Source organism: Hylaeus volcanicus, chromosome 4, assembly GCF_026283585.1.
Source record: "Hylaeus volcanicus isolate JK05 chromosome 4, UHH_iyHylVolc1.0_haploid, whole genome shotgun sequence".
Classification (NCBI taxonomy): domain Eukaryota; kingdom Metazoa; phylum Arthropoda; class Insecta; order Hymenoptera; family Colletidae; genus Hylaeus; species Hylaeus volcanicus.
In genome coordinates, this window is record NC_071979.1 from 8,292,935 (window position 1) to 8,306,186 (window position 13,252).

Here is a 13,252-nt window from a genome sequence, read left to right on the forward strand (position 1 = left end):
CCGACAGAGCAAACTATATTACCGACCGAGCATTCTACATTACCGACAGAGCAAACTGCATTACCGACCGAGCATTCTACATTACCGACAGAGTAAACTCCATTGCCGACCGATCATTCTACATTACCGACAGAGTAAACTGCATTATCGGCCGATAACTTATCAGACCAAACAAAGCATCTGGCGGATTTTTTCACAAAAATTATGTCGGTGAAAGTCGATAATGCAGATTGCTCTGTCGGTAATGTGGAATGCTAGGTCTATAATGCAGATCACTCTGTCGATAATGCAGATTCATATATATTAACTAGAAATTATTTCATACTTTTCACTGTACCTTTTTTGAAGTCGGTTAAATTTTTTTTCAAAAAATTATTTTATTACATCGATGAGTTAAACGATTTTCGAATGGTTTCAAAATATTTTTCCAGCGCCCGTTTTACGTAAACTTGAAACTCCAAAGTATTACTTAATATTTTTTAATATTTCTACATTTCCCACACTAATTTCCGACTATTATCCCTTCCAATTCTCCACACGCTTGCTCTTAATGCGACGAAGCGGTTTTCAAACACTGTTGACCGTGATAAAATAATTGAACATATGCGACTTGAGATATGGCGGGAAAGTGTAAATTGGCCTCAAAGCAAAAATGAGATTGACACGCCTACTATACGTAATCTCGCTAAGGGGATCTGGACAGAGAGAAAGTAAATAGAAAACTTTTCCCGAGATGGAATCGTGGTTACCCGAACGAAATTATTTCAAATACAATTGTACTCCGTTAATGACAGTGTCACAGCTGTACCTCGCCTTTGTTCATCCTACGTCGTTATCTCTCGCGTAGTATTTATTTTTACTTGATGTTTACGAGTAACAACTGTTGCAATATTTACGTATGGTTCTTAGAACTCGGGCACGTACCTTCTTGGTTGGGATTGTTAACGTTAGGGTTGGGATGAGAAGTCAAAGAGGACGGAGTCTCGTCCTCGGCGACGCCCATCGTTGTTGCTGCTGTTTGCTGATGATGCGTCTCCACTTCGGTAGCCTCTTCGCACCTGCGTAAAAAGAAACAGTTTTAAGTATCGTAGGAGTCCTTTAAAAAATAGCGCCACAGGGATTTAAACTCGGAGCGCTCCAATTGGAGTCGGACACTTTTCATATCGAAACATGTTTGCACGTTATGAGTCGCGTTCTTATTTAACTTATTATACAAGTACTTTCAGCAAACAGATTCTTCGTTAAGTAAATTGTTTTCAACAAAAAAAATTGTTGAATGTAGTTCCGATTTTCGCGCAAGTCCATGGTGGCTTCCTTCGTCAATCGAGGATCGTTCGAGTGGAAGGAACCCTCTAGTTTGCAAGTAGACACGACATTGCTAAGCGTTTGCGGTTTGGCACGAGACAGCATTTTTCACCGATCGTTTTCATGCCTTCTCGGATAGAAAGTGCTTACGTAAAGCTTCACTTTACTTACTGCCAGTGGCAGAGTCAAGGACCCGATGCGGCTACTATGAGAAACGAACGAGCGTGCATTCGCGTCAACCGCCGTTTACGTGTTAATAAGACGCTATACAAATAACATTCGTCGTTAAATTGCGTCTCGGAAGGTTCCGTTTCGAAAGCCTGAACATTAACATGTTTAAACGCCGTACAGAAACGAGACTAATTATGTAATTAACGCATCGGCCGTAACGTCAATTTAAACGAATTTTTCTTTTGAGCTTGGAGGAGGTTTCTTCATTAATTTGCAGCATTTTGGCCAATTGAAATGTAGAATTTCTATAAATAATTTTTTTTTACGGAGTAGAATTTACGTCATGTTTTTATAACTTTGAGAATATTTTGGGTACGTCTTAAAGTACATTTGGTAATTTTTTCAATCCGTGGGAATAATAACTCAAAAAGTAATTGACCGGTCGTTTCTAAACTTTATATAGATCTACTTTATTTAACACATTCACGCCGGCGCTACTATTTCGTTTCTCGTGTTAAATGCCTTGAATGAAGATATAAGGTAGAGTTAAGGAAAGGAAATGCACCAAATAAATACATGTACTTCGTAAAAATTAGCGCGTTTATCGAACCTGCTCAATCGCATGTTTCCAGCGAATTAACATGCTCTGAAAACCTCCGACAAAGATTGAACGTTATTATGCGCATCGATGTCAAGGAATTTTCTAAAATATTATTCCATAATCGTCTAACTTTACGTCTTTCACCAATAAACGTTTTTTGCACGTAAACACCCACATCGAAAGTCTCAAACGATCGATAAACAATTACAGTTCGCGGAGGAATTAACTTTATTATCCTGGCAAATTGGAAATGTATTTCTATCGAGCTGAAAAAGCCTCCGAACGATTCGTTACCATATGCGTGTAAGTACTTCGCTATCTGGTTATTCCGCTATGGAATATCGAAGAGACTGACCTACATTCGGCGGGCTGTTGGCAATTTACTAGAAACTGGGGTCACGAAGACTTCGATACGTATTATTTACAGCTGATAATATTTGTGATGGATTTATTTTCGTGTCCATAAATTGCTAGTTTAACGTTATTCGCGCACGTGTCCTTGTTTGTTGCGTCGATGTTAGCGAACACGACTGTAATTTAAACGCAAGGGAAACGACACAGGACCTGACAATGAATGCAACGACGTATTTGTTACGAAGTAAACTTATCTAGCTCGGTGTTATCTGGGTGCATTCTGCGCAATTGTACCGTTCGAGAACGATAGGACAAAATGAAAGGTTAGCGTGCACGAAATGTTGCCTTTCTCAATCAAGCCTCGCGTATCTAATCCAATCGATTTCCAGGCGATTTCTTACGCTGGGATCGTTTTTCCAGTCTCGTAGAAATCAGAAGTTCTACAGATCGAATACAACTGCTAACTTGGTTCGGCCTATTCTTCTTATAATGCAATCCTTGAAAAACAATTATACAAAATTTCAATAAAAAATTCACGAAATTGCCAAAGTTATAGAGCTTGGAGTACAGGTCGCTCGGAGTTAAATGCAATTTTTCTCGAAACCGTATTTTCGAAGCGATTTCAGAAAAACTATTGAACCGATCGACTTCAAAGGACTGTGTATTAAAAAACGAAACCAGGTGAGATGATAGATTGCAGTTTTTCATTAATCACTAAAAATTCAGGACAGGAATTTTGCTGAATAACAAAGAAGACATCGCAATGTCCCTAACTATATATTGACCGCGACGCCGTGAACACATATTCCACATCTCACGCGCGGCTAACCGCTCCGTAATCTCTCATAAAAGCTGCGTCGCGACGATTTTCCTCTTCGAGAGGGAAGCTTTACCATCGAACAATTAAGACGCATAACTACTTTGACCTTTCAAAGACACCAGACCCACTTTCAATCATTAATCTCGCGAAATGAAAGTCCAATTGATTTCGAATATCCACGGAATAAAGAAATCAAACAAATGACAATGTAACGGAGCCAATGGAATGTACGGGATCGAATTAGGGAATACAGGGTGTAACGATTGAAATATAGAGGATACGAGCAAGACTAAAGATTAAAACCTTGGTAAATCCGTGTTCTCCAACGTAAAATTGTGATTATTCGCGGTGTAGCGGTCCCGAAGGTTCGTTCGCAGGCTGTGCAGACTTGACAGAGCGTAGCTCCGTAGTAAAACAGGCTTCGTGGACTCGACCGAGGAGACTCCGGTCGTTTCTCCTTCGGCCAACGACCGTCTTCTCTCTACCTTTGGTTTCGTGCGTCCCGTAAGTGCATACGTCCGAGCGACGTCTGCGACGCCGCTCCCTTTACGCGCACCTCTAGACAAATGTCACATTTGCCAGCTAAAAACGTCCGTCCCTCCGAAGCAGAACGTGCTTCGGAATTTAATCGATTTCCACGCTTGAAATTTTTAAATCTGGTTGCGAGCAAATAGTTTTCTTTGAGAGTTTTTATTTCACGTAACAAATAATTGTGGAGTGTCCACATACATATAATACAAATTCTTACGTAAAACCTTCCCGTGACCTTTGATTGCCTCAAGGTGACCTTCGAACGTGAACTTGAATTTCTGGATGAACCAATTTCGAGTTCGTATAAAGCTATATCTTTTATTTTCTTCAACGGTCGGAGTCGGACTAATCATTTCTATTTTCAACGAAATTTTTAGAGGAAGTTCGGACAGCTGAGTGAAATGAACGAGACAAGAAATTTTCATGCCAGCGCGACCGTGTATGGAACGTGGAATTTCCTGAATTCCGGTGATATTTACTTTTTTAATTAACACCAGAATGTTTCTGGCAAAGCTGTACGCATACCGCGACGCACAGAACATGCCAAGCATTAATCGAAAATTAATTGAAAATTCATCGAAAACATATTTTCCCAGTTTTCACAAAAAGGTTGGTACCTTAATCTATGAATAATAACGAGCAAATACATGTGTTTAAACTAGAGCTATAAATTCTAAAGGCGCGGGATTAATTTCTACACCTAATATTTTATTCGACGGCCTTTTTGTTCCGTATCGACGCCAGTTGCGGATCTAACGGATACCCCCTTCCCCAAATCGAGGTTTTAACCTTATCCGCAGGTAAAGCGCGAGTTTGATGATTTCATGGAAGAAAGAGATCAAGGAACGGAGTCGAGTCGGGAAGCATTTGAAGAGAACAAGACCGGTTCCACGCGCGTTCCTGTCACGATATCTCGTAGGTGTGCGGAGGAGCACAAAGGCGTATATACACGACGACACCGTTGATAAAGTGTACGGCACGGTGGTGTGCGTGGAGAGAGGCGTGCGCGCGACAAGCGCGAACGAACATAAAGGGATTGTGCACAGTTCGATGTCAATGAATCGTGTTTACAAGAATAGTTCCCGTTATGTCGTCAGTCTTTCCTACGAAGACAGTCTTTGCTATCTTACGCACGACTGGCAACGAGACCCCCTTTCTTCTCCTTTCGCCATAATTTTCGCTACGAACTTACACCGCGTATGTACTCACATCTTAATACGCGACTCCGTCTTGAAACTGCATTCGTAGGCCTGTAGTATTCGATGATTGGATGCTATGGAACTCGCGTCAGCTCTTTGGCCGTAGTTACTCTCGATCGTGTTTGATATTCCACTGTACTCCACTCACTCACTACCGCGTTACCCTCGAACCACGAACAAGATAAGCGATACACTCGCGAGCTGCGGACCTACCGAGCTGCCAGCTTACCAGCTACCGTCCCGAGAGTCCCGGCCAATTCTCGATGTCCGTTTTTCGCGCCGACACTTTCTTCACCTCTCGCTCGACAGACTACTCACTTCGATCCACAACAAACAACGAATCCTCTTCTCGAATTGCTTAACGGTCGTTCGTTCGAGGACGATCGCACCTTGATGCACGATGAACGCGTGTATACGAACCGTGAAAATTCGTGAAAAACGATGAGATATTGACAAATACGTCGAGGCGTCGCGACACCGTCGACTAAATTTCACTCGACCACCAGGTGGCGCCACGTTGCGATCCGTCGTCCTTTAACTCGTTAACAAAGGGGTTCCCAAACTCTCACGTGTGTCACTCCTATTCAAAACAGAAGATTATTGAACATTAATTATACAAATAATATTTTTATATCTGTAGTGAAAGGAGTATATGAATCTCCTACTTTTATATTTTAAACTATGATGGATACTTATTAATCTAGGTTCAAATTAATCTGATAATCCGTGGGCTACCAAATGAATCGATTGTTGAATTGAGAACTTCTAAATTAAAATACCTTCACTGGACTCCGAAATTCTTCGCTCTTATACTTTTTTATATTTCGCTAAAACTTTTCACTTTTATCAATGGTTCCCCTTTTAGATAGTTTAATGTATATCCATTCATTTCATGCCCAACGAGATTTAATTAAATAATCAATGATAAATGTGTACACCTTTGACATCAAGTTTGTTATCGTAGTAAACGTTCAATTTCTAATTGCAATAATTCGTAGATAATATGCAAAATTAGTCGTTTATTTTTAGTTTTAAAGTGGCCGGTAATGAAACAATTGCAATTTGAAACTTAATGCCTGTCAAATAATTATAAATCTATGTTTAAATGTCAAACTAATTCTAAATTAGTTCTTAGTCGTACACAGAGGACGACATAGAATAATTTTATACAAATCAGTTAAATGTTTCTTTTATTTTTGTTTTGTGTTTCATGGTACGTACATACGTGACATTATTTTGGAATAACCTATATGTATCGACAAGTATGGCGGGATTGTTTGAGACTTCAATGTTAATGTTATTGTTTGAAATTGATTCATGATCGAGAAACTGAATAATATTAATCTACTAGCACTTACCGAATTTACTCTGCTTCCTCGAACAATTTTGAGTAATACTACGGCTACGTATTTTTCGTACATCGTACTCGGTACAGCTGTTCTAACCTAAAACAACATACGTTTGATTGTATTATAATAAATACTTCTCCCACATAAATTTGATTAGCTGCAAACGTATGCATCATAATACCATAAAATATATAGTGTATGTTTTGTAGTTCAATATATAACATCCATACATAATGGATAACCTATTTGGTAAAGAAGATTCTGGAAATGAAAGCGAGCATGTAGATATTGATGATAAAGAAGAGAAATTCGATCATTCTCAAAACTCTGGATCTAAAGACATGGAACCAATGGATGCTGATAATATACAGGTCAAGGTATATTGTATAACATGTAAGATGATCACCTTGCTCTATGTACTTTAAATTCCAATTTATTTTGGGCAACATTAGGTAGAATCCGATGCAATGAGTTCTCAGTCTCAATCAGATGTGGAAGAAACAGGTTCTAATTCATTATATACAGTAGTGGAGGATCAATTAGAAATTGTAAAGCATGAAATAGAAAATAAAGAAGAGGAACAAACTACAGAGGACATATTTGGAAACGATATAGTACTACCACATGCAAATCCAACAAATGTTAAAGAAAGACGAGAAAGTAAAGAGAAAAGTAAGAAAGAATTGGAAGAAGAGGAAAGAGAAAAAATGCAGTATGTACTTAAACTTTTTATCACTATCTTCTAGATATGTGCAGATATACGAGTGTTTAGTTCTTAACAGGGTATTAGTCTCAAATTTTACTGAGGATCAGTTGGACAGATACGAAATGTACAGAAGAGCTGCTTTCCCAAAAGCAGCTATAAAGAGGGTAATATTGGCATAACCTATTTCTTTAGAACATCTTACATGTTAAGTGTACTTATGATTTGCATTCTCTATTTCAGATTATGCAAACTATAACAGGTTGCTCTGTATCACAGAATGTAGTGATTGCTATGTCTGGTATTGCAAAAGTATTTGTAGGGGAAATTGTAGAAGAAGGTATAATTTAAAGCTTTGATTAAAACCTTCAGTCAAGTAAACATTTTTTTTAATTGACAATTTGAACACAGCTCTTGATGTCATGGAAGCTCATCAAGAAACAGGGCCATTACAACCAAAACATTTAAGAGAGGCAGTTAGAAGATTAAGGCTTCAGGGACAGATTCCTAATGGACATTCTCATAAAGCATTTTTCAGGCTGTGAATTGCTTTAACATATAACTACTTTTTATTACAAGTGTCTTAATGTAATAATGAAATTTTAAAAAATATAGAATTTTGTATCTTTTTGTAAAAATGTAAGTTTATTATTTTAATTATTTTAAAGGTTCATTTTTTAGATAGTGGTAACAGTGAGCTCACGAAAATATTGTATTGTGAACAACTTGAATATATTCCCAAATAACATGCATATATAGTATGTAATTAAAATTATCAAATAAATCGTTATTTTCTAAACGTCAGTTTTTATATGGTTGTTTATTAATCCTTGTTTATATATTAATTCCATCGAACTGATAAACCATCCAAAAGGATTAAGATGATATGCGGTTAGTATCCGCGCTGGTATTAACGCACTGTTTCGGTTGTGTTTTTCCAAAAGTGCCCGATGACGAAAACGAATTTAAAAAACTATATCTCCTTAGATCGACGAAAAATTATTTCAAACGTAATTCGAGTAATACTATAGCTAATGCCGCCGATAAATGGTACATTCAAACATTACGCTAATATAAAATATTCATACTTATTACCAAAATTATATACGTTTATAGGTTATAAGTTACTTTATAATATTTTGTATATCATATTTGAAGTATTTATTAACTTTAACATTTAGTTTGTTAATTTAGCATGTATATAAATCCAGAAGAAAACAATTATTTTATACACAATCAGATAAATTTCCTGCGAAAATATACAAACGATAGAAAAAAAATTGGACGTTACGATTACGATCTTAAGCAAGGTGAATCGATTTTCTTATGCCAACATTTTTTTCCGTCTAATATTAAGGAACACGCGTGTGTTCAAGTTAAAAAATCGACAAATTATAAAAGAAAGTTGTTGAGTTATACGGAAAAAACTACTCGTAAAGATTCAAGGAATATCAAACAATTTCGTGAAACTAATGCTCAGCTACACAAAAAAGAACACAAAGTTTCTACAAAGGATATCGAGAATGCTGACGAAAATCGTAAGTATACATATATGTATGTAATACATATTACTGTTCAAAATTTGTATTGCATCTACGTTTCATTTTGCATAATTATGTTTGTAGTTTCGTAGATATCACGTTCAATATTCAAATTTTTGCCAAATCTTGTAGATAATTCGGAGTGGGACGAATGGAGCAACTGGAGTGCGTGTAGCGTTACTTGCGGAAGTGGACGACAAGTTCGATGGCGTCACTGTTCAAATGACGATTGCATAAAAGGATTAAAGAAAGCGCAAATCAAATCTTGTCGACTAAAAGATTGCGATAAAAATATTCTTCACTGGCTCGGAATTAAATCCTAATAGATTTCTTAATTAAAATTCTGGTTGTTCTTTTCTGTATGCAGTTAAAGTCTGGAATAAATGAGTATTTCCTTTCTTTTTTAAATAAATCCATTTTACCGCGCGTGATTGAATTTGAATCGCGCAGCATTTCAAACGACTATGCGCTAACTTCACTCGGTTAAAAGACGACGCGTATTTAAAAACCTTCAACCTGTGATGCAAGTGATATATAAATTACGAAAACCATTCGTTAAATTATTGATAATTGGACTCGTTATACAGTGTTTAACAGTTTTGCCATTTCCTTCCCATCAAGAAACGCCTTCCGTTTCTGAAGTAGAAAATTCTTTTCAGTCTGTTGTCACGGACGGTTATGAAGACTGTAAAAGTCGAAGAAATGGGGTAAACAAGGAAATTGGTAAATAAAATAAAAAATGTATAATATTACTAAATAAATAGTTTTTTTACTTAAATTTTAATCATAAATAAAATTAATATGCGATCATACATATGGATCTATGGTATATGAATTCTTATAATAATAGATATTCAATGACAGTTTCATAATAATACTTTTAGTAGAAAAACAATCAATCATTTTTCAACGTTGTGTATAATACTAAGGCTTGTTAGTTTTTTCATAACATATATAATATATATTGAAAATTACTTCATACAATATATAAAATTTGTTCGGGAAGTTATAACTTATACATGTACACAATAATATTACTAATTTATAATCTCACATTTGTAGAACAGTTCTTATATATTTAAAGACTATTAATTGATAAAGAAATATTGTAATAGTAGGTAGAATGAGTAGACAAGGACCAAAAATATGGGATCAATGGGGAACTTGGTCCAGCTGTAGCGTTACTTGTGGTATAGGAAAAATAGCAAGATGGAGGCACTGTATAGCTGGAAGTTGTTCTGTAGGTGAAAAAAAAGCACAATTGAAGACCTGTACACTTGCAGCATGTTAATGTTTCCTTCTAAATGAGGCTTTTAGTTAATTAATAATAGAAATAAACAAAATATGTATTATGTTTTACGCATTCCAGTTTCATCTATTATATTCAAGTAACAATTTCATTTGATTGATTGATGATCACATTCACTCGGTATGTTTCAAGTCTCAACTCTGCAAATAATTGTATGTGAACTTGTCAATACACTTTTATTTTATACTAAAAATAAAAGTACGTTAACACAATGTTACTTACCTTCAAAACATCAAAGATTTTTCTTCAACATGCAATATATTTTATCTATGTGATTAATTAATAAACAAATTAAGTTGCACTTTTACAAATGAAAATGTATTGTTTATTCACTGTTAAAGTAATCATCTGTTCTATAAATTGTTGGTGATTCGTACACTGGTAATTTATTTGGCACCACAGGTTCTTGACTCTTTTTCTGAAACACAACATATTTTAAATAAATCATGCCATTTAAAATTATAAGTTATACTTACAAAAAAGGACAAGGGATTCAACATTCCAAATAATCTATCAGAAATTCCTAATTCAGCTTCTGCATTGTCAACAGCAGCTTCTAAAGTAGTCAGGTTTACATTAGCCATTGCTATAACATGTTCTAAAGCATCTATTCGCTTACAGAGATTTGCAACTTCTTGTTGCATATCTTGCAATCTTGGAATATGTTCATCAATACATTGACTACTCTCAGATTGAACCTATCAACAAAAAACATAAATACATGCACAAAATGTTCAATAAAAATTTCAAACTGACATCATTTATAATGTCTAACCATTTCAATAATGGATTGAAATTCCTCTAAACGCATCATTACATCCTCGATTGAGTCATGAAAACTTTTCGTCTAAAATATAATTTTGTATTAATTTATGTATCTTGCGATGTATAGTATATTTTGTAGTATAAAATTGCACGAGAAATACTACGCATGTGAGGTTATGTAGAATATAATACTTGCTTGATTAGATAAATCTAATTTTGCATAGTTTGCGTAGTCTTTCGCCAATTCTTCGGCTAATGCAGCAGTGTGCGACGACATCCTTATTTTTTTTATTAGCGTTTACTCGAACGATGAGAAGTTGTCGACATAATTCCACTTCAAAGCGATACTTTTAAATGTCCAAGACGCCATTCTATTGAGAAAAAATCGTTTCACAGATAAGATATAGAATTATTAAGATATAGAATGGCTTTATCGTTTAAGATAGGATTAATTGACTACCATGCAAATTATACGTATTGAACGAATGTTATATTAAAATAATAACGATAATCTTTTTTGGTTTGACGATCACTTTATTGTATTGTAGGTAATTAACGAATCTTCTGTACCTCTTTTACAATATTGTTTCTATGGAATAAAATGTTCCTTAATTAAAAGGAATTTTCCATTTTAATCGATGGAATTTTTTAAAATATTTTCCTCCCCCTTTTAGAATTGGTTTTGTAACAATAACTTTTTTTGCAATAGACGATTACTAGATAACTGTATCCACAAACATTCTAATTTCTCTGAACGTTGCGTGTATAAGTGAAGAAGTGAAGTGAAAGGGATTCTAGAACTCAGAGAAGTTTAAGCGGAAGGTACAATTGGCATTTCTAGGACCTAAAGTTGTTTACACTTGCTCATTTATTGTTTTCGCTGAACGCTTATATAAATAATTATATAAATAAATACTCTTTAAACTTTTAACCTTTGCACGTACGTGTGCACAAACGGAGATAAGATTTTATCTTGCCGCGGCAAATGCCCTTTAAATGTATAGCGCAGTAAAATAAATTATCGTACGCTTACAAGATAATGAGTTACGCGATCATCATTGGAACTCATGATTGATAATTTTATCGTATAAGATTCGTTGAGTATTCACGCAGTAAGGTACAAATTTTGTGCATCTTAACGCGTATACACATAAATCTTGGTTGTCTGAGAATTTCCCAAGACTAGTAAGGTGAATTGCACAGCCATAATTCATGAATTAAAGTAACGGTGAAACGTAATGACTAGTCTGCGAATTTTACGCATTTGTGATACAGACGAATGTGAAAAATATGTGCTGAAAACAAGCAAGAGGTATATACACTTATACAAATCGAAATACAAATGTAAATGTTTATCATATTAATTAATAACATATATTTGACATGCATATGCTATATGCATATGCTGGATATAAAACTAGATATTAATATCTAGTTTTTTACGTTTTCGCAGTCTAGTAGTGACATTTCCAAGATTAATGATCTTCAAACGAACTCGAGAAGCTTTCACGCTATAGAAAAATGTGTATAAAGTTGAAACCCGAATGTACCTACCATCGATTGCGAGTGAAAGCGACGAACAGTCAATGCAGGATAACTGGAGCGTCTTTCGCTTGTTTCTCTACATATTCCGTACGTTGTCGAATATAGTGTATGCATAATGCGGATAATGCAGCACGATACAAGTTTGTTAAGGGAACATCATAGTTTGTTTAACGAGTTTTGAAATTGTTTCTTCGCCCCGTCTGCAATGGAAAGCAAAACTTACCGTACGTTTTTTCAGTTCATTGAACAACCATACAAGTTATTGTATATACATTGCGTACCATATCTTCACTTATATTTTAATATGTATTTATGTTTATAAATTGTAACTGGATGCCTCCAGCATCGCTATTGTATTTAAAAAGTACGAATAAAAATTATTTTCGAAGAAAAATTCTCGAGTATAGCTATAATTTCCACTCGTCCAAAGTTCCTTCCATCCTTAAAATACTTATTATTATACGCTAAACCTTTTACCATTATTGGTCGCTCCATAAAACCACGGATTGTGCATTTAACGCGATAACAGTTATGTAAAACGTATTTGTAATAATATTACCTGATACGTATCTATTCTCTACCATGCTATTTTCTTTAAACGTATTAATCCTTTCAAGTCATAGGTAAGTGAAACTAGGTACTATCCCACTACTGTATGTAGAGAAAGTGCAGTATGCGTTATCAAAATACCGTCCGCTGTATGCCGTAAAGTTACATGAAACTGACGAACATGTTCTCGTCGTAACGGCTTGAAGGCCTTAAAGGATCCTTCCGGTAATGAATAAATAATTCACGAGTTGCGTCACAGGTGTAGGCGTTAAATTATTTTTATTATTCAGAACATTTTCTTACGAAATTATTCCCGCAAGGTGAAATTATCTTTAAAAGATTATATTATTACAATTTTTCTTTTCCTCGACATTCCTTATGCGTCGTCCTTAAACGTTTTCGCAAATTAGTTTCTTACATTATATTCTACGTTTACATTATTTTATACTCTTACCCTTTCTACACTCTTCTTTATTTTATTTCTAGCTCATTTTATATGCACATATTCAC

The 13,252-nt window shown here is 35.3% G+C and overlaps 3 protein-coding genes across 5 annotated transcripts in view; 1 reads left to right on the top strand and 2 right to left on the bottom strand.

Annotated features, from left to right (window-relative positions):
- LOC128875848 (serine/threonine-protein kinase tricornered) overlaps positions 1 to 5,442 on the bottom strand; it is a 65,476-nt gene extending 60,034 nt beyond the window's left edge. The window contains exons 1-2 of the mRNA XM_054121779.1: positions 4,992 to 5,442; positions 925 to 1,058 (exon numbers count right to left, since the gene is read on the bottom strand). Of these exons, the coding sequence (XP_053977754.1) occupies positions 925 to 1,058; positions 4,992 to 4,993 (136 nt within the window). The 5' untranslated portion in view covers positions 4,994 to 5,442. The remainder of the gene's footprint in view (positions 1 to 924; positions 1,059 to 4,991) is intronic.
- Positions 5,443 to 5,945: 503 nt separating this feature from the next.
- LOC128874740 (transcription initiation factor TFIID subunit 11) lies at positions 5,946 to 7,837 on the top strand. Of its 3 annotated transcripts, none has more exons than XM_054119769.1 (6): positions 5,946 to 6,194; positions 6,540 to 6,707; positions 6,783 to 7,042; positions 7,113 to 7,200; positions 7,277 to 7,373; positions 7,445 to 7,837. In XM_054119769.1, the coding sequence occupies exons 2-6, from the start codon at positions 6,564 to 6,566 to the stop codon at positions 7,576 to 7,578; spliced, it is 723 nt and encodes a 240-aa protein (XP_053975744.1). In that variant the 5' UTR covers positions 5,946 to 6,194; positions 6,540 to 6,563; the 3' UTR covers positions 7,579 to 7,837. The 3 variants fall into 3 exon arrangements, with proteins under 3 accessions (XP_053975744.1, XP_053975745.1, XP_053975743.1); XM_054119770.1 differs by lacking the exon at positions 5,946 to 6,194 and adding an exon at positions 6,212 to 6,410 and having other exon boundaries at positions 6,540 to 6,701; XM_054119768.1 differs by lacking the exon at positions 5,946 to 6,194 and adding an exon at positions 6,214 to 6,410.
- A 2,030-nt stretch (positions 7,838 to 9,867) lies between these two features.
- LOC128874777 (biogenesis of lysosome-related organelles complex 1 subunit 4) lies at positions 9,868 to 11,019 on the bottom strand. The gene is made up of 5 exons (XM_054119840.1): positions 10,845 to 11,019; positions 10,659 to 10,730; positions 10,360 to 10,581; positions 10,106 to 10,301; positions 9,868 to 10,023 (listed from the first exon to the last, which is right to left on the bottom strand). Exons 1-4 carry the CDS (start codon positions 10,923 to 10,925, stop codon positions 10,209 to 10,211), a joined length of 468 nt encoding a protein of 155 aa, XP_053975815.1. The 5' UTR covers positions 10,926 to 11,019; the 3' UTR covers positions 9,868 to 10,023; positions 10,106 to 10,208.
- Between the last annotated feature and the right edge of the window lie 2,233 nt (positions 11,020 to 13,252).